Source organism: Gymnoscopelus microlampas (assembly GCF_963454915.1).
Source record: "Gymnoscopelus microlampas genome assembly, chromosome: 9".
NCBI classification, from domain to species: domain Eukaryota; kingdom Metazoa; phylum Chordata; class Actinopteri; order Myctophiformes; family Myctophidae; genus Gymnoscopelus; species Gymnoscopelus microlampas.
Window position 1 is genome coordinate 53,543,660 of NC_139946.1, and position 25,607 is coordinate 53,569,266.

At 41.4% G+C, this 25,607-nt stretch overlaps 2 protein-coding genes across 2 annotated transcripts; one reads left to right on the forward strand and one right to left on the reverse strand.

Annotated features, from left to right (window-relative positions):
• Positions 1-1,119: 1,119 nt before the first annotated feature.
• On the forward strand, positions 1,120-8,372 carry rpp21 (ribonuclease P subunit p21). Its single transcript, XM_084066858.1, has 5 exons — positions 1,120-1,185; positions 4,433-4,533; positions 5,080-5,162; positions 5,983-6,123; positions 7,412-8,372. The coding sequence occupies exons 1-5, from the start codon at positions 1,129-1,131 to the stop codon at positions 7,480-7,482; spliced, it is 453 nt and encodes a 150-aa protein (XP_083922984.1). The 5' UTR covers positions 1,120-1,128; the 3' UTR covers positions 7,483-8,372.
• A 79-nt stretch (positions 8,373-8,451) lies between these two features.
• aqp12 (aquaporin 12) lies at positions 8,452-17,930 on the reverse strand. Its single transcript, XM_084066857.1, has 7 exons — positions 17,862-17,930; positions 14,491-14,837; positions 13,155-13,222; positions 12,441-12,627; positions 11,115-11,173; positions 10,195-10,311; positions 8,452-8,620 (listed from the first exon to the last, which is right to left on the reverse strand). Exons 1-7 carry the CDS (start codon positions 17,925-17,927, stop codon positions 8,493-8,495), a joined length of 972 nt encoding a protein of 323 aa, XP_083922983.1. The 5' UTR covers positions 17,928-17,930; the 3' UTR covers positions 8,452-8,492.
• Positions 17,931-25,607: the final 7,677 nt, after the last annotated feature.

Consider the following 25,607-nt stretch of genomic DNA (forward strand, 5'->3'; position numbering starts at 1 on the left):
TGTTAAATATATTACTGAATTAATCAGACTTATTTCTTCTTGACTTGATGTTTCGATGAGATTATTCTATGATAAAGTATCACATGTCAACGTGATTCTATTCCTGTTTTGGGGACACCCTCTATAGCCTCTCCTCTAGTGCCACCTTCAGGCCCACATTTCAACTTGCACACTACTAGATATCCCAAAATTAAGACTTTTACTTTTGGTACTTTAAGTATATTTTGATGCCAATACTTTAGAATTTTTTAAATTCCTTAAATTGTCACTTCACTGTCATCTGTGGGACCCCCCCAAAATCATGTGGGACCCCCTTGGGGGTCCCGACCCATAGGTTAAGAACCACTGATCTACACAAAATGGAACCAAATGGACCCTTATATCCATTTGAATCCATTTGCACACTATAAGTGTTAAAATAATGATTCTGTAGTTTAACAGTGTAGATTGGGGTCTGTATAATCATTATACAGACCCCAATCTACACTGTTAAACTACAGAATCATTATTTTAGACTCTAATGCGTACCAAACTGGAGATCCTTGGAATAAAATAAAAAAGAGAATCACTAGGCTACATCATGGGTATATGAATGGAATCATATTGTACAGTACATTTATTGTTCAGTTAATTTGATGTTTTTAACTAGTGGATATGCTTTTTATTTCTCTGGGTGATGCCACAACACTGCCTCAACAACAGATATCAATTCAATTCAATTCAATCTTTATAGCAACCCAGGTCCATAGACAGAGTACAAGGAATAAACATACAAGAAACACGACAGGCAATAAAAAACCTTTTAAAAAATGAAAATAAATACATAACTATGATCATTTTGATAAAGAAAATGTAATTATAGACTGAAATCTGTGAAGAGGAGGTTGTTATGTATTAACGTTATTATGACCAAATACTAAATTAAACACATAACAATTTAAATACTTTATTTCATAGATATATTAGTAAAAAAATATATATCAAAAGGTTTCAGCGGTCGGTTGCCGTGGCGACGTATCGACAGCACAGCCGCTCCTCCCCAGCGAGAGGATCTACTCTACCGGAAGCGGAAATGAATAAGTTCACCTCCGGTTTCCGCTCAGTTCTGTTTACTACTCAGAAAGAAAGATGGCGACGAACATGAAAGATAAAGAAGCTTATCAGAGACTAAACTATCTCTATCAGGTAAGAACAGATCTACAAGCCCTATGGCTGCTCTGCGGCAACTATTTAAATGTGTGTTAATCAGTGGTGGGAAAAGTACTCTTATTTTTTACTTAAGTTAAAGTATCAATACTACAATATAGAAATACTCTACATTGATTGATTGATTGATTGATTGATGTACTTTATTTAGTAAGACATGAGAACAGTACATGACAGTACATAACAGTACATGGAAGTACAAATTCGCAATACAAGGTCTACTAAACTGGATAGCTCAGTTAAGCACGTAGCTTGTTTAAGATGAGATCCCCATGCACACAAATCATGTTGACATATAAGAGACAGACAGATATACACACTACTATACAGAATGTCATACAATCAGTTTACAGGTTACTGGTATGAAGTATGAAGGGTGAAAAATATGTACAAAAAAGAAAGAGAGGGGGGGGGGGGGTTAGGTTAGGACATGGGGTAGGTTAGGACTTGGACAGGGGCCATTTTTGAATTGCAGCCTCCTGAAGGTGTATCTTTAGGGCATTTTTGAAAGTGAGTAGGGTTTTGCACTCCTTTACTCCTTTTGGTAGGGCATTCCACATTTTAGATGAATAGCATGAGAAAGAGTTCATTCCCTTTGTTGTGCCAAATCTGGGTTGAACATGGTTTGTGGAGCTGCCTCTGGTGTTATGATCATGGACTTGATTAACATTTTGGAAGTATTTTGACAAATACAGGGGGATCCCAATGTTGTGGTGTATCTTGAAGACCAGGCCCATAGCAAGTTGCTGTACTCTGTCCTCAACCCTAAGCCATCCAAGCCTAGCAAAATGATCAGGGGTTAGATGGGTTTTGTAATTGAGGCCAAGAAGTAGCCTTACAAGTTTGTTTTGGGATGTTTGGAGCCTTGTTTTTAGGGCCTTGGAGGTGTTGTGATACCATGAAGTGCATGCATAATCATAATGACCTTGTATGAGGGCCCCTACAAGAATCTTCAGAGTATTTTTACTGACTTTACGATCAAGTCTCCACATCCTCCGTGTTATTTTGTGGACCTTTTTGATCGTCTTTTCAGCGTTTTTGTCACCTGAGAGGTTTGCCTCCAAGATGGAACCCAAGTAGGTAATTTCCTCCTTTCTTGTGATAACATTTTCACCCACTTTGATCGTGAAACTCTCAGCCTTTCTAAGGTTAGGGTTGGACCCAAAGAGGATGGATTCAGTTTTACCCAGGTGTAATGAGAGTTTGTTGTCGGAGAGCCAGATGCAGATCTTGTTGAGTTCAGTGCTGAGGGTTTTCTCAACCTGCAGCCTGTCCCTGTCCGAGACCAGCAGAGCCGAGTCATCTGCGAACAGGAACAGTTTGCAGTCGCAAGCTGAAGACATATCATTCACATATATCAGGAACAGTAGTGGTCCTAGTATGCTTCCTTGAGGAACACCACAAGTCACTGGGAGGGGAGGGGACTGGGTGCCGTTTACTTCCACCACTTGCTCCCTCCCTTCCAGGTAGGATCTCATCCAGTTCACCGACGTGTCGTCAAAGCCTATTGCTTTGAGCTTATTGATCATAATTGGGTGATTAACGGTGTCAAAAGCCTTCTGGAGGTCCAGCATGACCATGCCGCAATATTTGCCCTTGTCGACATCTTGTTTGATAGAGTCGTTCAAATAGAGAAGGCATGTGTCAGTGGAGTGGTTTGTTCTGAAACCAGATTGGAATTCGTAAATTAGATTTTTTTCGGCAAGGTACTTATCAACCTGTTCATAGACTATTTTTTCCATGACTTTCGAGATGGAGCTAAGAATAGAAATAGGGCGGTAGTTGCCAGGGTCTAATTGGTTTCCTTTTTTGTACAGAGGGGTCACTCTTGCTTTTTTGAAGTCGTTAGGGACCCGTCCCTGTATGATGGAGAGGTTTATTATGTGGGTAATGATTGGGGCAATGGAGGCGGCTGAGTCTTTTAGAAATTTAGCGGGGATGTTGTCGGGACCTGTGGCTCTGTGTTGTTGGAGTGCACTCAATTTTTTAAACACCTCATCTGTTGACACAGGGGAGAGTTTAAAATCGTCTTTGCGTACACCCTGTTTATCGTAAAATGAATCAACATACTCTCCACCATGACTCCCAGAGTGAGGGGGTAGTTTTTCAACTAACTCTGAGGCCACGGTCGTGAAGAATATGTTGAGGATTTTACTCACTTCCCGTTTGGATGAAATGAGAGTGTCATTCACCTTGAGGTTTATGTTTGTAAACCTGGTTTTCAATTTCTTGCTGCAGCCTAGTAGGTTGTTGAATAGCTTCCAGAGCTCACGTGGTTTGTTTTGATTTTCCTCAATTTTGCCATCGAGGTAGCTTTTTTCTGCTAACAACAGCATGCCATTAACCTTGTTTCTTAGCATGTTTTTCTCTTTTTTGAGTTTCGCTACGTGGGATTCGAGACCTTTATTGAAGCTTTTGGCAAGTTTGATCCTACTTTTATGATAGTCAGAACACTTTTTGTCTCTGACTTTCATGGTAGTAAGGATATCCGAATTCATCCATGGAACCGAGCGGGTTTTGACCCTGATGGTTTTCATGGGAGCCACACGTTGTGAGCTACAAGCTCACAACGACGTGACGCGTTGTGAGCTTGTAGATCTGCTATTTTCAAATGGGAGAAATGTATATATATAGGTCTGAAGTGGTTAATATATGTTTTGTAATAATAATTCAAATCTACAAAGTAAATAGTAACTCGTTTTCAAATTATTGTATTGGAGTAAAAGTAAAACATTTGCCTCTGAGATGTAGTGGAATAGAAGTAAAACTACTGAAAATTGGGAAATACTCCAGTAAAGTAAAACAATTACCTCAACATTGTACTTAAGTACAGTACTTGAGTAAATGTACTTAGTTACTTTCCACCACTGAATGTATGTGAAATGTATGTTAACCTTCAGGAGGCTGCAATTCGAAAATGGCCCATGTCCCCCCTCCCTGAACCATTTCTCTCTCTTTCCCTTCTACATATTTTTCACTCTTCATACCAGTAACCTGTTAGTAAACTGATTGTATGACATTCTGTATAGTAGTGTGTATATCTGTCTGTCTCTTATATGTCATCATGATTTGTGTGTGTGGGGATCTCATCTTAAACAAGCTACGTGCTTAATGAGTCTTCCAGTTTAGTAGACCTTGTATTGTGAATGTGTACTTCCATGTACTGTTGTTCTCATGTCTTACTAAATAAAGTACATCAATCAATCAATGGTGTGTTCCTCTGCAGGCTGCACACTGCGTTCTGGCCCAGAACCCTGACAACGTGGAGCTGGCCCGGTTCTACTGCTTCACACAGAAGACCATCGCCAGACGCCTAGTGCTCAGACAGTAAGATGCTTCATTGGTTATTTGATCGATTGGCAGCCGTGGAAAAAGTACTCAAATGCAGTGGTTTGGTTTTCAACCTTTTTCTACATCAAGGTCCATTATTTATTGTGCATTTGAGCCAAGGACCACCGTTTGATGAGATTTAGACTCTCAAACCCAAAAACTATATATATATATATAAGATATAAGATTTTGTCCACAATTCCATGCTGTATTGATGTTGATACCATTAGGACAGATAACAGGCAAACGTTGATCAAAATAACAATTCTTCTACATTCTCTGATTGTGTGTAGACTTCTTGTAGTTTCACAATAATTTAACTCTTGAGAGTGTAAAATTCATTTTACGCTCTCAAGAGTTAAAGCTCTGCAGAAAAATACATAATTTTGAGGGTCCTTGACATGACAAAGTTTGAGAACCACTGATATAGAAACATACGTTTTTCAGAAAAGTGATTTAGAAGACATGTGTAGAATCAACCTCAGGTCTTAATGAGTTATAAACCCTTATCTTTCTCTGTCTGTTCATTGTGTTTCTCATCAGAGACCCTTCAGTGAAGAGAACCTTATGTAAGAAGTGCTGCTCGCTGCTCGTGCCGGGTGTAACGGCCACAACAAGACAGAGAAGTAAGTCATAAACATAACGCCTAATTCCTTAGACCTGTTTTTGTCCAGTAGATAAACAAGACACTCACATTTTATCCACTTTATCCCTCTAGACCATACATGGGCAACTGGCGGACCTTCACTTAATGCGGCCTGCAGGTTAATATTCGGAATACAGATAATATTATCGATTTCAGCCGCTACAATTCCAAACATGACCCGCTTTAATTACTTCAGTCTATATTAGTAGCTTAATGACTAGTATCAAAATGATATTATATTTTTAATGTCCAATGTATTTGTATTTAAGTTCATAAAACTTAAGTATAGCTAAATGCATTTGAAATGAAACAAAAATGTTACTTTTCAGGATTCCAATTCAAAAATGGCAAAAAACATTATCAGGATTCCAATTCAAAAATAGCTAAAATAGCCGATCTACAAGCTCAAAACGTTTTGAGCTTGTAGATCGGCTATTTTTGCTACTTTTGTGTGACATAGAATGGCGAAGTAAAGTTAAAATATGGAGATAAGAGGTTTCTGCCCAACAGTATATGTAATGTGTCCCTCTGGAGTGAGTGTGGAAACATAGTGGCCCTCTGCATCATCAAAGTTGCATCACTCCTGCTCTAGACTTAGTCAACTGGACCTGAACTTGCTCTGCACTTTTCTCTAGACACCTAATCTCCTTGACAAAAATATCCGATCTACAATCTCGTAGATTGGATATTTTTGGCTAATGGCAAGAATATGGATACTATGGTCCCAAGTGGTAATGTTTTTTTTTGTTATTGCCTTTTTTTTAGATGACTAATGTGTTTTTTGCTCATTGTCCCACAAGGGAGAAGAGGAAAGACAGGGTTCACTGTACTGAGGTGTCAGAGCTGTGGTCACTGCAAGAAGCTGCTGAACGACCCTGAACATGTGCTGTGGGTGGACCGCCCTGAGGCTCAGCAGGAGACCCCCACACACACACAGACAGGTGAGGAATTAAAACCGGGAACGCATAACCACTCAAGCCATTATTTCATGGCTTTGGCTATTCAAAAATAGCAGATCTACAAGCTCGTAGATCGAGCTTGTAGATCTGCTATTTTTGAAAAATCTTGAACATGTGTGAAAATCTTTGAAAATAAATAAATAATTATATATATACCGTAATTTTCGCACTATAAGCCGCACCTGAATATAAGCCGCAGCAGCTAAATTGAATAATTTGTACATATATAAGCTGCACTGGACTATACGCCGCGGGTGTAAAATCCCTAGATTTAGGAGGTCCCCTAGTGGCCGTTAGCTATAAAAATCCATAGATAAGCCGCACCGTTATATAAGCCGCAGGGTCGAAAAATGGGAAAAAAGTCGCGGCTTATAGTCCGAAATTTACGGTATATATATATATATTTTTTTTTTAAGCTAACATTTGTAACTGTCAAATGTCTCAAGTCCTCAAATGTCTTATTTTTTCTGAGAAACTATTGTTTCTATATCAGTGGTGCTCAAACTTTTTCTTGTCAAGTACCCCCAAAATGATATGTTTTTGGCCGCCGAGCTCCATCAAAATGTGTTGTTCCAGGGACCCCCCAGAAGCAAAGATTTGTTAAAAATGTATAAAAGTATAAAATAATGGATATAGCTCAAATCTAAGATGACACAGAATGAATGGGTTACTAGGCAGGGGCCAGCTGTTGAATTGTGTGAGTTATGAACATCTCTTAAAGTTGTCAGAGCAGTGATGTTCTCAACTGTTTGTTGTGGCAGGACTACAACATGATGCTTAAGGTCACAGGGTTGTTTCAGCAGTAATGTGTGAAATGGGGGGAGGGGTATGCTGATGCCATGTAGGAATGAAACTATCCAGTATCCTCTTGGCCGTTATTCAATGGATTACTTTTTCCTTTTAATCAAATAACGGAGCAGTGTGTTTTTAAAAATGTTTATCAATGAATCTATTAACCACTTGGGTGTTGTTTTATACTTCCTAGGACAACACATACAAAATAGCCGATCTACAAGCTCACTACGCGTATCGAGCTTGCCTTGTAGATGCCTTGCCTTTTTTATTTATTTTTGCCTATAATGACATGCCCAAAGTAGGCATTACTTTAATTGCTTACACCTGTAAACCAGTGATGCGACAGTAAAGTTGATTCTTCTTCTTCTTGATTATTTTATTACATTCGATTATTATCGATTATTTTTCTTACCTATAATTAGTTCAATTAGCCGTTGCAGCCCTAATATGGTCCTAATGGTCTGTCCCCCCACAGATCCAGGCTCTGGTAAAGCACAGGCCAAGAAGAAGAACACAGGTGGTGATGGAACTCTGCATCATGTATAACGAGTTCAACCAAATGAATAAGCATCAGGCGGTCGTCGGTCGGTAGACGAGCGCTTCAGGCAGCGTGATGGGGCAGAAGGCTCTGCTCAGCAGAAGTTCCCAGGACGGCTTTAGGTGTGATGGTAGAAGGCTCTGGCTGTACAGCCACTGTGAGCTTGTTTTTGATTTTTTTTTCTTTCTTTCTTATATTATTTGACAATTTGGCCAATGTTGGACCAGTTTTAATTTGATTACTTTTGATGCATTAATGGTCTTTTTTTTGTATTAAAAAGGTCTGAAAAGTCCTTAAATTGTCACTTAACTCTTTAACTGCCAGAGTAAAATTGTAACAGTGTCACCCCAGTGCCAGCTAAAACTAGTGTTCCGTAAAGCTAGGCTTGGAGAACAGACCCGTCTTCGCTGACCGCGCCAAGAGGGAACACACCGCAACGCTGAACACCCTGTACAAGGCCTCGGGCTTGGCTGCAGAGGCGTTCAACGCAGTGTCGCTCCTCCAGGGCTCAGCCGCCGCAAGGCCGTTGAAAAATCATGGAATATTTTCCGTGAACGCTGTCTGCACGGTGATCCCCTCTTTACACACACAGGGGTCTCGCAGAACTTGCGAAAAAAATATTATCCGATCACGGTAATCCGTTCCATAGTTGCGGCAAGGTGAAAATAGCATGTTTTGCCAAAAATACATTCCCTTATATTTTAACAGGGAAGTGAATGGATCAGCAAATCTTTGCAAAAAATATATATATATTTATTATTATTATTATTATCATTTTTCAAACGCGTCGTTTCAATGGCACTGTGGACCAAGTACTAATTGACTCGAAAACGCGCCCATGGCAGTAAAATAGTTAAAATTATGCAACTTAGACTACACAATGTACCAAAATAGAAAACGGTGAATTCTGTTCAATTTATACATTTTTCTTTAGTTTATTTAGTGTAAACGTCTATTACCTAAGAAGTGGGTGAAATAAAAACAACATGAATGAAAATCTGGCGTCAGACAAAAGGTTTCATTTTTTCTTCTTCTCTCCCTGGTCTGCTTTTGGCACCCTGAAACGTGTCTTCTGAGAATAAAGCAGGTTCTTCATAAAGAGCCTTGGAATATGACCCATATACAAGAATAGTGCCACGCTCATTCCTGGAAAGAAAGAAAGAAACGGCTCTCGTTACCAGTGGGAATTCTACGTATTATCACTTAACGCGTTCAAACCAGGAACGCATCTGTGTAACCATTTTTTTTTTAATTTAAAGGGAACATTTGTAACTCAAATTTTTGCTTCTGGGTCCAAGGAAAATATGTTTTTCAGAAAACCGTTTTAGAAGACATTTGTAGAACCCCCCCAGAAGCAAAGATTTGAGTTACAAATATATGTATGTATATATTCAAAGATTTGCACAAATCTTCACGATTTTTCAAAAAGAATAGCAGATCTACAAGCTCGTAGCGTGGCACTCGGTGCTGCGCTACGAGCTTGTAGATCTGCTATTTTTTTGATAGCCAAAGAAATCTAAAAATGACACAGATTAGGGAAAGATCCTGGTCTAAATGGGTTAACAGTTGCTTCAGGTCACAAGGATATGTTTGTTATAATGGTAGTTCTCAAACCTTTTCATGTCAGGGACGCCACAAATTGATGTGTATTTGCCTGCAGACTCCCACCTCAGAAGATAAGATTTTGAGGTGGGGATATAACCCAAGAACAGAAGTACTGTACATCAAGAATCAAATTACTATTTATTTTCCCCCAAAAGTGTATTTTTTTAGATTTCTTAACATTTTTAACAATTGTTCAAAAATAGTTGGTCCACAAGCTCAGCCTGTCACGAAGTATAAAATGGGGTCAAAGTGGTTAAAATGATTGTAATGCTATATTAACTCATTCTGCTCCTACACCTTCAAAATCCATCTTGAGAACCACTGCATTATAATGTGTACATTTGTGTGTTTTAATTAAAATAATTATTACATCATTTGACCACCCTGTTTTGCTTTGGCAATTTGAAAATAGACGGTCTACTGTGACATATTATGAGCTTGTAGATCTGCTATTTTTTGAAAAATCATGAAAATTAGTGCAAATATTAGATTTTTCTTATTTTTTTTAGCAGACATTAGTAACTCAAATCTTTGCTTCTGGCGGTCCCTGGAACTAAATATTTTACAAATGTTTGCTTTAAAAGATATATATTACAAGATTTTCACGAATTTTCAAAAATAGCAGCATGAGCTTGTATATCTGCTTTTTGAATAGCCAAAGAAATCTAAAAATGACACCCAGATAGATGTGTTCCCGGTCTAAATGGGTTAATACCAAAAACTGAATGAAATTATGAATCCCCACTTTTATGACAATGAAGTAAAATGTCATGATGGTGACCGCTCTGCTGATGCTCTTTACCAGTGAGAGGGCCCAGCCAGTAGACTGCTGCGTACTGGCCTAGGGTGAACCCTGTAATGTAATGTAATGTATTGTACCAGTGAGAGGGCCCAGCCAGTAGACCGCTGCGTACTGGCCCAGGGTGAACCCTGTAATGTAATGTAATGTACCAGTGAGAGGGCCCAGCCAGTAGACCGCCGCGTACTGGCCTAGGGTGAACCCTGTAATGTAATGTAATGTAATGTAATGTATTGTACCAGTGAGAGGGCCCAGCCAGTAGACCGCTGCGTACTGGCCCAGGGTGAACCCTGTAATGTAATGTAATGTAATGTACCAGTGAGAGGGCCCAGCCAGTAGACCGCTGCGTACTGGCCCAGGGTGAAGCCGGGACAGTGGAAGGTCAGGGCGTAGGCCAGGGCAGGGTTTATGTACGCTGATGTGTATCCACTGGCTGTAAGACAACAACAGGACAGGGACAGTTCTATGTTATACAGTGCTACATTACAAGATGTTTCTATGAAAGATAGTCTAGAAAACAATAGTCACTAGAAAACAAACTCGACTGTATACAGTAGCCTACTAGTGGCAGCATTGAACATTGCTTTTTTCGTTTAGACGGAAGTTATTTGACTTCCGTTTAAACAATGGAAGAAGTAAAATAACTCATATGATGCGAAGCCACATTATTTAAACCTCCCTCCCTGCTCACAGCTCATTCTCCTGTGGGCTCTGTTTCTATGATTCCCTTATGGGGGTCTATTTCATTCCATTCCCTGAGAAATCTAATTGGCAAATCATGTATTATAATTCATGCTTATAGGGAATGAATGAAATGAGCCCTGACGCCAAATATGCTTAAATATTTATGCTCCATATATTTCATTCAATCCAAGGGTTGTCTGTCTGAAATTGAGATAATGTATTATTAGTTCATTGGTGTGTATTTTCTTAACCACTTAAGCCATTATATATGGCTACTTAATTGTACAACAAAGCATGGCTTCAATTCAACATTGTATCGCAGCAGCAACTTATTTTTTAAAGTTATTTTAACGGCAAATTTTGCGTTTAAGACTCAAACCATCTAGACAGGCTGTTTCCGCCATTTTCATCAAACATCTTTAGAAAGCCTTTTTTGGGGGGGGACTTTTAGTTTTTTTTTAACCTATACTGGCATGCCAAAAATAAGGAGGGATGCTGGGGTTAATGTGGTAAGAGTATTTTTTGTGAGCAGCTGGTTTAGGAGAGACTCACCAGCATGGGACATGAAGGTGAGCAGGACAGCAGACACAGGCACCTGGACCAGAGCAGACCTGTAGAACCACAACGAGAATCAACTTTATTCTCACATCACAGGGATTTTTTTGTCCTGTGCTCTCCATTGAAATATTTGTGAGAAGGGACAGGATAGAGACAGAGTAAGAGCAAAAGAGGAAGAACAAACAAACAGGTCAAATAAAAAGATATATGCAGAATATTGATATAGATTTCAGCTGTTACAATTCCAAACATGCAAACATGACCCGCTTTAATTACTTCAGTATATATTAGTAGCTTAATGACTAGTATTACAATTCTATTGTCTTTTTTATGCCCAATGTATTTGTATTTAAGTTCATAAAGTTAACATAAGTATAATTAAATGCATTTGAAATAAAATTGTTACTTTTCAGGATTCCAATTCAAAAATAGCAAAAAGAAATTCAGGATTCCAGTTCAAAAATAGCAGATCTACAAGCTCAAAACGTGTCGCACTGCGGCGCGTTTTGAGCTTGTAGATCTGCTATTTTTGAAAAAAAAAAAAGAAAAATGTGGAGAGAAGAGGTGTCTGCCCGACAGTATATGCAATGTGTCCCTCTGGAGTGAGTGTGGAAATATAGTGGCCCTCTGCATCATCAAAGCTGCATCACCCCTGTATTAGCAAGTACTGTAGGCCTGTCAGATGCAGAGAAACGTGTCCATGCCTTTATCTCCTCTAGACTGGACTACTGCAACGCACTCTTCATTGGGATTCCTGGCAAAAGTATTCAAAAGCTGCAATACATCCAAAACAGCGCTGCCAGGATCCTAATGAGAGTGCGTAAGCATGACCACATAACACCGGTCCTATTTTCACTGCACTGGCTCCCCGTCTCAGCCAGGATCGACTACAAGGTCCTGCTGATCACCCACAACTGCATAAATGGACATGCCCCCTCCCTACCTACAGGAATTAAGTAGGCCCCCACAGAATTCCACCCTCAGATCTACCAGAAGATTCCTCCTCGATGTCCCTGGTACAAATCTACGTACTATGGGTGACCGGGCCTTCTGCTCGGCAGCGCCGCGCCTGTGGAACAGCCTTCCTATTGACCTGAGAGCACCACAGACACTGGACTCTTTTAAAATAGGCCTGAAAACGTTTGTGATTCAGAGGGCATTTTCCTGTTGAATTGTTGTTTAGTCATATCTGTTTTTAAACCCTGCTTTTTAAACTTTATATGATTAATGATGTTTTACCATGTGGCACTCTGAGATTCCTTGTGAATGAAAAGTCCATTACAAATAAAATGTATTTAATATTATTATTATGTCACATACCTGCGCCTCAGACTCAGGTGGATCAGGTAGAAGACCAGAGCGCACACAGCCTCTGTGAAGAAGCCCTGCAGTGGGGAGACCAGCAGAGACGTGCTGCATGAGCTGGACATCAGGTTCTTGATCATGTGCATGTCGGTCAGCTCCAGAGCCCAGTAATACCCCGCCGCCAGCACCCCCACATGGGCCCCTACAGGCAGGGATGGAAGAAGAAGTACGTTCACATGTTTTACTTCAGTAAACGTATCGATACAGCAATGTAGAAATACTCTGTTACATGAAAAAGGCTGGTATTCAAAAGTACAAAAGTAACAGCATCAAAATGTACTTAACTTAAAGTACCAAAAGCAAAAGTACTCGTAGATGTCCCATCTAAATTCTAAATCTTTAGAAAATAGCCAATCGTGTTTATTTATTTACGCGATTTTGTGCGACACTGAAGTATAAAATAGGGCTTAAAGGGATAATTCACCCCCAAAATGACTTTTTCTATCGATTAGTCTGTCCATGGAGACTTGAATTCATGGATTTATTTTTTTATTTTGGCGCATTCCTAAGCCAATAATTTATAACCAGCGGACCGGTAGGAGAGACAAAGGAGACTCTCTGTGTCCATTTTTTGATATAGAAAAACATGCTTTTTGAATATTCGATTAATCGGAACACGTAATGGATATAATGATGGCTAAGTAAATAATGGATATAGTTGCAGTATACCTATGAACTGAGCAGCCAGGGCCAGCACAGTGATGAGCAGGGTGGAGTTCTCATCCAGAGACAGGAACCTGAAAATCACAATCAACTTTATTGTCACATCACAGACTCACAGGTTTACAGTGTAAACAAGTGCTATTCTATTTATAGTGTTCAGGGGGAAGGGGGCGGGGCAGAGAGAGGGAGAAAACATAGGAAAGAAACGGGTCAAAAGAATAATTGATAATATGTACATTTATACATAGGCTATAGCATTGGTTCTCAAAGTGGGGTCAAGGGACCCGCAGGGGGTCCCCAGCAAAATGTGTTAATATAGCATCACAAGACTTTTATACTTTGGCTATTCAAAAATAGCAGATATACAAGCTCATAGCGCGGCACCGAGTGCCGCGCTATGAGCTTGTATATCTGCTATTTTTGAAAAATCGTGAACATTTGTGCAAAACGAAACCTTTGAATATATCTATTTTTTTGTTACTCAAATCTTTGCTTCTGGGGGTCCCTGGAACCAAATATTTGTGATGGGGGTCCGCTGCCAAATATATTTAATTTTGGGGGTCCTTGACATGAAAAAGTTTGAGAAACACTGGGCTATTACTATAGCATTAAAAAGTAGCGTATGTACATGAGGTTAGACATAAGGTGCAGGTTTAAAAACATAACAGATGTAGTAGCCTACATGTGGTACAGCACTACAACAGTATAACTACCATATAATAATAATGCAACTTTTCAATTCCAGTTGATACTTATGTAAATATCTGGAACCAAACATCTACACTGTAAAATCCTCAGTGCTAATGGAACTCCGACAGTGTACACATGTAACCAAATCCATTTGGTTACATTTACACACTGTGTCAGAGTTACAGTCCCCGTAACGCATTGGTTCTCAAAGTGGAGTCTGGGGACCCCTAGGGGTCCTTGGGGGGTTCCAGATGGTCCCCAGCAAAGGTAGTTAATATAGCATCACAATCATTTGAACCACTTAATCCATTTATATGTTGGCTATTCAAAAATAGCAGATCTACAAGCTCACAGCGCGTCACTTCGTGCCGCACTGCAAGCTTGTAGATCTGCTATTATTGATATAGAAATATCGAAACTTTCGACATAGAAATTCTCTTCTGGCGGTCCCTGGCACAAAACCTTTTCAGATGGGGGTCCGCTCCACAGCCAAATACATATCAATTTGGGGGGTCCTTGACACTAAAAAGTTTGAGAACCACTGCCATAAGGGTCTTGGTTCCTATACTATCAATCATTTTAGCTGGGGACCCGCTGGAACTCCCTCAAGGACCCCTAGGGGTCCCCGAACATCGCTTTGAGAACCACTAACCTCAGCAGGGCCATGGCGGGGTTCCCCGCTCCGCCGCCGCAGACCACGCCGTGGCTCAGCAGCACCACAAACAGGATGGTCAGCGTGACGTCGGGCCCCAGGCCCCCGGCCCACTGGCCCACCTCCACGATGGTCTGCACCTCCAGCCAGCACGCCGCCAGCACGAAGGAGCCCGACAGCTCGGCCAGGAGGGCCAGGCGAGGCCACTTCCTCTGCAGCGCTCTGGTCACGATGCCCACGGTCACCGCGGCCAGGAAGTACCCTATGGAGGCGTTGAGGCCGGACATGATGTCGTCCACGGAAGGAGGAGGAGGCTGTGGTCGCTGAGAGGCTGGAGGAGGCTTCACCTTCGGTTGGGAAGAAGACAAGAGAAAAGTGACTGAATGAATGAGTGTGTTAACCCTTTAAGACCGGCGAACGCATCTGTTGTAACCAAAGCTTTTTTTTGACCATTATTTTATACTTTGGCTATTCAAAAATAGCAGATCTACAAGCTCATAGCGCGGCACCTATGCGGAACTTTTTTTTTCATGATTTTTGGACGTATAGTGGGTAAACACTGAATATTTGTGCAAATCTTTGAACATATATAGTTTTTTAAAGCGAACATTTTTAACTCAAATCTTTGATTCTGGGGGGGGGGGGGGTCCCCTGGAACAACATTTTGGGTGGTCCTTGACATGAAAAAAGTTTGAGAACCACTGATATTATAGCAACATAATAAAAAAATAAAAAAAACTGTTAGGATTTAGAAGACATTTGTAGAATCCCGCCAGAAGCAAAGATTTGAGTTAAAAAAAAACATATATATTCCAAGATTTGCACACATTTTTACATTTCTTTCAAAAAATAGCAGATCTACAAGCTCGTAGCGCGGCACTCGGTGCCGCGCTACGAGCTTGTAGATCTGCTATTTTTGAATAGCCCAAAGAAAAAGAAAAAAATGACACAGATGCGTTCCCGGTCTAAAAGGGTTATACTAACAGTGTGCTCTCTCTCTCTCTCTCTCTTTCTCTCAGTCTGACGTGGCGTACGGCCGACAGAGACACGTCTTATCAGGGGGACAACGCCACGCTTTTCTGTCCCACAGCAGCACCTGCCAAAATACACACTGACTGGCTCTCTCTCTCTCTCTCTCTTTTCAAGGTCAGGTCAGAGAATTGGCCTTGGTTTGTGCCGGGGGCAAAGTGCTGCTGCTGCACCCTCTGACTGCAGAGGGTCTCAAAGTGGGGTCCGGGGACCCCCAGGGGTCCTTCAAGGAGGTCCAGGGGGTCCCCAGCTAAATGATAATCGGAACCAAATGGACCCTTATGGGTCTGTAACTCAGAGAGTGTACAAATGTAACCAAATGGACCCTAACGGGTCCATTTGGTTCCATTTGTACACTCTCAGAGTTAGATTAACATTGATTTTACAATATAAATTAGGGTCCCAGAGATAGAAATGCCATTAAATGGGGGTCCATAGCCCTAATGCATGTCAAACGGGGGTCCTTGAAATTAAAAGGGTTCAAAATCACTGCTAGAACTGTAAAACAAAATCTCTTATGGGGTTCTTGGCATATATTTTCAGATGGGGGACTGTGGGCCAAGTGTCAATGTGGGGGTCCTTGACATGAAAAAGTTTGAGAACCAATGCTCTAACCGCAGTGGTGGTGGAGCAGGGGTTCTGGCTGTGGGGGTTGGGACGGGCCCCTGTGCACCCACACACACGCACACACACGCACACACACACACACACACACACACACACACACACACACACACACACACACACACACACACACACACACACACACACACACACTCACACTCACACTCACACTCACACACACGCGCTGTGTACTTTGTTCATTACTGTATCCTGCATATTTTGCCAAAATGTGAACTAGGCAGGGGAGAGCACAGGTCAGTTAAGTGTAACCACTTTCATGTAAAAAACAATATTCCACTATAGCAAAAACACAGACACTGCGACACACAGGTATAAAATCACGTTCACACACACACCCAGCTAACGTCACTGTACCAAAACGTCATAAAGACACTGAGCACCACGGGTAGCAAAGCTGCAACTGTCTGGGACAACAGGCTAAAAAAAGAGAAAGAAAAACTCTGAGCTCTGACATGAGCTTTTACAGAGGGCCTCCTATTGTAGGCCCAGGGTAAGAGTAGCCTTTGTCGGTTTTCCAGTAGCCTGGAAACCAGATGAATGATGAGCCAAAGCCAATTTCTGCTCCACTGCTGACACACAAGTCACCCAGACCCAGACACCGACTTAGGCGACCGCCCGGCCCCCCCAACAGGCAGGGGGCCCCATGAGAGTACCCCTAATTATTATTATTATGTTTAAAGGACAACTTTAGTTTTTTACAACCAAGGGTTATATTTTAGCTTGTAATTAAAGTAAATAAAAGATGAGTGTTATTTTTTTTTCATTTACTGCTTTCTACAGTTTTGGCAATTTTTGCGATATTTTTTACAGTGGGCGGGGGCATTCTGTCCGGTGGCTAAATATGCCTTTTTTACACAATAAAAAAGGTCTGTGGTCTTTGATGGCCAGATGTGAGTTATTGGGGGATAGAAGAGCTACTGTAAATAATAATAAAGAAAACACCGGGTTATTGTGTAAAAAAAGACATATTTAGCCACCGGACAGAATGCCCCCGCCCACTGTAAAAAAAGATCGCGAAAATTGCTGAAACTATAGAAAGCAGTACATTTAAAAAACTTTACACTCATATTTTATTTACTTTAATTACAATCTAAAATATAAACCTTGGTTGTAAAAAACTAAAGTTGTCCTTTAAAGATAAATAAACATTAAAGCTGCACTACTTTATGTAACTTTCCTCTTCTACCAGGTCAAAATGTGTGTCACATCCTGTGTCTTGGTGAGACATGACCTTTGACACCATCTAAATGTCTGAATAGAAGAGCAGGGAGACAATACAACCACCATGGGGGTGGTTGTATTGTCAAATGGTATAAGTTATATTGTATTATTATACTGTTACTCTACCATACAGATTGGATATTTAGTTCATAAAAAAAGATTTTAAGTATAAATCAAAGTTTTTTTTATTCCAATTTAGGTCCCTCAAAAATCACACGTGAAAATACCCCCCACGGCGCTTATTTTATATGAGCGTCACACGGGGGCCACACGTGGTTTTCAAAGCATTTCAAAAGTTGTTTTTACTTTGAAGCTCTCCCCCGCTGTTTTCACAAGCAACCCAGTCAGTCGGGTTGTCAGCGGGTTGTCACTCACGTTCAATGGCAAGGAGATTAAACATGAGATAAGGTACACTTTTAACGGTCCCTCGGGGGCACGAAGAAACCGCGATCATTGCTTCATTGACAAGTGTTTACCTTAGACTTGGTTCTTGGTCTTGGATTGTTGATTCTCGGCGCCCCGTCGAGGTAGCCCTCCTCCATGAGGACTCCATTGATGAGCTCTACGAACGGGTCCATCTTTGGAAGCAACAGAAATAACGTCAGACAAAAAAAAGTTGCTTTCTCAGCTCACCTGATAACCGCTGGGCACCAGCGCGCAGAATGGGGGCGGGGTTAGATATAGGCGGGGCTGGACACCTGACTGCATGCAACCGGACCCGAGGCACCTAGTTGTTACAATTAGGGTTACAGAATTGTTTTGGATTGTAACGATTCCCTCTTAAGGGTCTGATTCCTTAACGGTTCCCTTTAATGATTTCGATATTTAAAAAATTAATCTATGTAATTTTGGCCTTCATTCAAAAATGTTGATAAATGCAAATTCAATCACACGCACAGTATTGCGTACATATTATTGTAGTGGTTCTCAAAGTTACTTGAGGGTGTTCCCAATGGACCCTTACGGGTCTGTAACTCTGAGAGTATACAAATGGAACCAAATGGACCCTTACAGGTCTGTAACTCTGAGAGTGTATGGACCCTTACGGGTCTGTAACTCTGAGAGTGTATGGACCCTTACGGGTCTGTAACTCTGAGAGTGTACAAATGGAACCAAATGGACCCTTACGGGTCCATTTGGTTCCATTTGTACACTCTCAGAGTCCTTCTCAGAGCCCTTGAAATTAAACACAATGCTATCATGTCACTCAGAAGTGTGTCCACTGGCGCTTCGTTAACATAATCCTCATTTAGTTGGGGCCAAACAGACAGGCTGATGACGGGGCCCGAACCACAGTTTAAACCAAACAGTGGGTCGGGACCCATTTGTGGGTCGCGGGTTGCGAGTGAATACCCCTTTATTTTTTGTTTCCTACATTTTGTTTTTAATCATCATTATTTAAAAAGTCAAAAACAAATTCAAACTTTTTTTTCAAAAGAATTCCATAAAAAAAAGAAAAATCTGTTATTTAGAGGGGTAAAGTAGTGAAAATAGCAGATCTACAAGCTCATTGTGAAACCAAATCGCTCAGGGAGACCCCTGAGAGACAGGGAGACCCTTGTTACAGAACAAACACTCTAGGAATATACATGTATGCATGTAGGCTGTATGTTGGTTTGTTTACTGTTGAGTGAGAGAACCATGTTGCACATTAAGCTAATTATCTACTACGAAACGCAGTAGATGCATAATGCTGTCTAGTGTCCTATAGGCCTCAAAATACACAGAGTTAAGCTTCCATCTCCTGACGCCTGCGTTTGTAGATTAAGCATCGATATACTGTTCTTAACTTCTTATGCATTATTCACTGCATGGCAGCTTAGCTTCAATCAGGCGTCCTCCTCTTGGAAGCAGTACCTCTGAAAGGGTTGTCTGTCACCATACATATAGGAAGCTTTACTGTACTTCTCAAGGTGACTGCGAGGAGGAGTTAGTAAATATAGAACTCATAAAAAAGACATGAACTAAGCTATACAGTACAGTAGGGCTACAGTACTGCTGTGCAAACATTTGAAGGCACCTAGCTTCAATTATATCATGTGCAAAGCATGTCACTCAGATGTGTGTCCACAGCTGATTAATTTGCAATTATGTAAATGTATGTAAATATACGTATGGTACCATACGTATATTTACATACATTTACATAATTGCATGAATAGGTAGAAGTCGAACACCCACAAAGATCCTGGATACACATTCGTAAAGGGCCGGCCGTTCACCCCGGCCCACCCACCCAAATAAATGCAAGTGTTATAAGAGGACAGATGGGTGGGCTGTGTGCATTTTCCACTGGATCAAATTCACACCACAACTATAGTACCAAGGTTGAACAATAGTTATTTGGTGGTTTGTTGCACGCATGCAAGTGACGCCAAAAAATGTGAAAGTCTGCTTTTGCTTTCAATTTGCACACAAATGAATTCTGCTCACATTTCTTAAATGACACCCAATGAACCTTTGCTGTAATTATTCAATGTGTTTCTTTTTGTTTTCACAGGCCCGCAGCAGGGGAGGATTCTAAACTCTTTACAGCTGTTGCATTGAAAAAGAATCCTGCATCTTTTAAGGCTATCAACAGAGACAGAAGTGGTCAAGACAGGTGCTAACATGAGCCTAGTTGGGTCCCTTGAAATTGTTTGGTTGTCTATGTTGTTTTTATGCCATGCTTTTAACCCTGTAGCATGAGATTCGTAAGAATGTAAAGTACGTTATAATTAAATAAAATGCGTTATTATTATTAACAGACGCATGAAGCCAGACATAGAATACCATAATAATAATATAGCCACTTTATGTTGGGGGTAACATTCGCCAAAAATAGCCGATCTACAAGCTCACAAAGAGATTGCAAAGAGATTTGGTGTAGAGTGAAAAAAACATCATACCAAGTACAGTTGCAACTCAGGTCCATTTTACTAAGTATGTTGGGTTTAAGTGGTTAAAGATAAATGTTTAATTCTCACTGCCTAATTCTTAGGATACTTGAATATGAGGGGGAAAAGACAAAACGTTTAAACGCTGAGTTGACTGAACGTGAATAAGACATAAGACCCCAACAACTAAAATGACACAGAGGCATTCAGGCGTTCCAGGTCTAAATGGGATAAGATACTGTAGTAGTGTTGATTTTGACAGCAAATTTAGTTTTAGTCATAGTCTTTTGAATCAAACTCCATTTAGTTTTAGTCATATTTTAGTCATCTGAAATGTTGTAGTTTTAGTCTAGTTTTAGTCGACTAAAGATCAGAAGATTGTAGTCGACTAAATCTACAGTTGATTTAGTCGACTAAAATGTATTTTGACAGTGCCTTGATGGCGTCGTAATGACTGATTTTACACTCGGTTGCATGCTGAAAATAGCAGATCTACAAGCTCACAACGCGTCGCGCTGCGACGCGTTGTGAGCTTGTAGATCTTCTATTTTCAGAGCACAACACCCGAGTGCAACCAAACATAAAATGAGTTGCCTTTTAGTTCTACTGGATCTCTTCTCCACTAGTCTCTCTCTGACATTTTAGTCTAGTTTTTATTTGTTGACGAAATTGTCAATATATTTAGTCTTAGTTTTAGTCATCATAGCTTTTTTATTTTTTTATTTAGTTTTTTTCAGTGAAAAACAACAACATTTTCGACCAACGTTTTTCGTCATAGTTTTAGTCGACGAAATCAACAGAACATTCCAACATTGTATGTGTTTCTGTTTGTAACAGGTGTATATTGTTGGACCAGAGAACAGCAGGGCTCTGGTGTGTGGCGTCTGGTCTCACAGTCTCACATCCACCTGGTGTTCGTCCCTGCTGTCCCCAGGGGGAGGACACGTCACTCAGCACCGTCACAGGTAACCTACCTACCACCTTTAACAAGCAACAGGTAGAGTTCAATGTATCGGTTTCGCCGATATATAGGTCAATATTTGACATTGTTTTGTCGACACCGGTATCGGTAATTATGCAGCTGATGTGTAGTTTTCACTATATTTGCCTATACATCTCAGAGGAAAATATTGTACTTTTTTACTCCTCTACAATTATTTGAAGGCTTTAGTCACTAGTTACTTTTCATATTTAGATTATTATTACAGAAAACATACACGCATAGAGCTGCAATACATTGATTCTTCTTCAAGCTCGCATTGCAACATGCTGTGAGCTTGTAGATCTGCTATGTTTGAAAGAATTTGAGCATTTTTGAAAACCTTTGATGTTCTTTTGGAACATTAGATATAAATCGGTGCCAATAATTGTGTACATTTACTCGAGTAACATTCTCAATAGAGACCTTTGTATTGTAACAGAGTATTTGTACAATGTAAAGTAAAAAAATAAGTATTCTTCCACCTCTGTTTATACCGAGTAGAAAGACAGGGGCAAAGACCAAGAAATGCCCTCCAGAGATCTCTTCATATATCCCTTGATATAGTTCATATAGTAGTAGTTCAGGTTACTGTGTGGGGTGGCAGTGGCAGTGGCAGTGGCAGTGGCAGTGGCGCACGGTTTCCTCCGCCGTCGGTGTGTGAATGTGGGTGAATGTTATGCACATTGTAAAGTGCTTTGGAGAAAGCTGCTATAGAATTGCCGACCATTTAATATGGCAAACTTCTGCACACACAAAAAAAACACGGAAACACAGCAATCACACAATCAATTAGGAGTACATCTATACACTAATAACTTTATAATAATGTAGCTAATAATAACTTGGCTTATAATAACAGCCAGGTCTTGTAAAATGCCTCTAGATTCCTACTGCACTTAACCTGAACATCTGACATAATCAGCTGTCACATTGAGTGATAAATATTATATATTGTTTGGTAGAATGAATAATTATGGTGTACCACACCCCTTTGACACTCATCCAAGCCGGGTTTGTCTCCAACCGAGGTTAACCCAATCCTAGCCAATCACAAGTGATTTCTACACACTTTCTCTTCTTAGTATGAAAACACACTTCTACATTAAATTAACGTTTGACATGACTGGACTTCATTTCAGTTGCTACCGTGTGTGTGTGTGTGTGTGTGTGTGTGTGTGTGTGTGTGTGTGTGTGTGTGTGTGTGTGTGTGTGTGTGTGTGTGTGTGTGTGTGTGTGTGTGTGTGTGTGTGTGTGTGTGTGTGTGTGTGTGTGTGTGTGTGTGGTGGGTAGGGTGGTAAGCCAACAGCTCCAGCAGGGGAATGCTGTACGTGTGGCAACCAGCCAATCCACAAGGCAAGCCAGCTCCTACAATGACATAGTACTGTATAATATATAGCCTTACAGTATGTCATCACATCTCAACCATTAGCCAGCTGCAAATCCATCACCGTCTCTATATGTCATCATATACAGTGTATGTCATAGAGATGGTGATGGATTCTCAGCTGCAGTGGCGTGCACAGACATTTTGAGGGGCAGGTGCTCAAGTATATTATACTTTTTTTTGTTTACTTGGTCTGCTCTTTTTTCCCTCTACACCTATACCTCTTTGCCAAAAATAGCCGATCTACAAGCCCACAACGCCTCGCGCTAGATCGGCTATTTTTGGCTAAAGTTCTCCTCAGAAAAGGGATGCTAGGTTTCGAGTGGTTATGGTAAAAAGAAAAATCATGTCACATAAAGATTTGGCGGACCCCCTGTAGTAACTCTGAGGACCCCCCTGTAAACTGGAAAAAAAAAACTTTTTTTCAAAAGGGCACTTCTGGTCAAGAGGGCAAAGGGCAGGTGCTGTAGCACCACCCACAGTCTATCTGTGCACGTCCCTGCTCAGCTGGTCAATCGCTTACATCAGCGATTCTCAACCTGCGGGCCGGGGGCCCACTGGTGAGCCGTGAGGATGTTATAAGTGGGCCCTCAAATAATTGGCAAAATACTTAACGATGTTATTGATAATATACTTCTTATTTTTTTAATGTAACAAGATCGTGATAGGCTATATATTTTTAAACCTTTTTCGTTGTGATAATGACCGGGTGCCGTGCTACGAGCTTGTAGATCTGCTGTTTTTAAAAAATCTTTGAAAATGTGTGCAAATCTTTAAATCGTTTTTGAGTGGTGCCAACCACTCCTACATTTGACCGTGTGTGTTTGCGTGTCCGTCCGAGCATGGCCTCAACAGCTGCAGCTGATTGCAGCACAAACATGCAACCAGTTACACTAATTCAACACAAGAGCACCACTCACTTCACACTTGTTTTTTAAAGGCGAATATTTTTAACACAAATCTTTGCTTCTGGGGGTCCCTGGTACAACATATTGTCAGGTGGGGTCCGCGGCCACATACATATCAATTTTGGGGTCCTTGGCACGAAAAAAGTTTGAGAACCACTGGTCTTCTAATCTAGACAATACGAGGAGGACGGAGCGAGAGAGAGACAAGGCGAGCCTGGATCAGGCTCCCACGTGGGGGTGAAGGGCGTCACAGGCTCGCATCCCCCCCTGTCCTACGAGAAGCCACCGCCATTCTCAGCCTCTCAGCCCCATCACCGGTAGAACCCTACAGGAACTCCTGGAGGCCTCAAGCCTGATTCCCAGAACAGTGGACCCTGTACAAAGGCCTGGGTTCGACTCATCCTACAGACCAGGATTACTGCGTGTGTTTTTGTGAGGGTACCTACCCTAGGGGACATGGAGAGAACATGCAAACTCCACACAGAAAGGCCCTTTCACCAACCCCACCTAGGGTTAGCCTGCTGGCATTGGACAGACTGATAACGTGGATTCACTCTCACGTTCCTCCCCGGTATCAGTCTGGACTTCGGCCAATAGGGAGCGAGTATGAGAAATCAGAAAATGATTTTGATGCTTTTCACTGTTACGGACAGTATTTGAAACGCAGTCACTGATTTGCCCGATCATTTTCTGGTTTCTCATACTTGCTCCCTATATGGGCCGAAGTCCAGACTGTTACCGGGGAGGAACGTGAGAGTGAATCCACGTTATCAGTCTGGCCAATGCCAGGCTAACCTAGGGTATGGGCACTGATGACGCGGAGGAGAGGACACGCCCCCAGCGCCCACAGCGTCCCCGTCAGGAATTGAACCCAGGACCTTCTAGCTGTGAGGACTTGGAACCTTTGGAAAGAAGAGCTGGCTTTGGAGTGCATGCAGGGGTCGGCCTCTTCTTCTCTGCCAGAACGGACGGCAAGTGTCCACATTGTCATCATCACACAGCCCAATCTACACTAGTCGTCTGCAGCTCTGGGAGCCCCCCCTCCCCCCTCCCTGGAGAGTCCCCCCCTCCCCCACCCATCCCCCCCACCCCACCAGGAATCCCAGTCACATTCTGTGGTCTCTGGAGCCGGTGACACCGACGACGACTCCCGCAAAACAAACCAACTCTCCCGCCCTGTAGAGCCACAACAAGTCAGTATTAAAGTCCCCAGAATGTGCTTTCACCATAATCTGACAGAGGAATGTGAACATTGTGCATGCCTTTGCAGATGTTTGCATAGTGTAAAACACAAAGTCCTCTATTATGTGATGATGATGATGATGATATAGTGCTTGCTTATACCAGTGAAGACATGTGTGTTTTATGTAATAAATCTCAATTGCATGTTTGCTGGTTAAATGCAAAATCCATTGCAAACATTTCGGGGGAATTCTTCACACCAGATGGGAATTAAGTGTGTGTGTGTGTGTGTGTGTGTGTGTGTGTGTGTGTGTGTGTGTGTGTGTGTGTGTGTGTGTGTGTGTGTGTGTTGGGGGGGAGGGGGGGTTAACAAGTTGGTGCCTGCTTTGTATACTGTTGTTTGGTGCTTATCATTGTTTTTCTTGCCTTTATATAGTAGTATACGACAGTACTGTCTTTACTCTGTAGCCTGTACCTGTAACTGCTGTGTTGACGCCTCTGGGCGACTGAAATTCCCCTGTGGGATAAATAAAGGCATCTATCTGTCTAGACCTATCTATCTGTACCTGCTTCAAGCAAGTCGAAGCATTTATGGTCTGGGGACCACCAGGGGTCCTTGAGGGGGTTCCAGGCCGTCCCCAGCAACAGTTTAACCACTTTAAGCCTATATATTGGCTAATTGATTTGAAAATATCTGATCTACAAGCTCACCATGAGTCGCATCGTGCTGTGTTGTTGTGAGGTTGTAGATCTGTTATTTAAAAGAAAAAAGCATTTACAAAACTAATCTTGTATGGGGGTCCCTGGCACAAAATATTTTCAGATGGGGGTCCACAGCCAGGTGCATATTCATTTGGGGGTCCTTGACATGAAAAAGTTTGAGAGGTGTT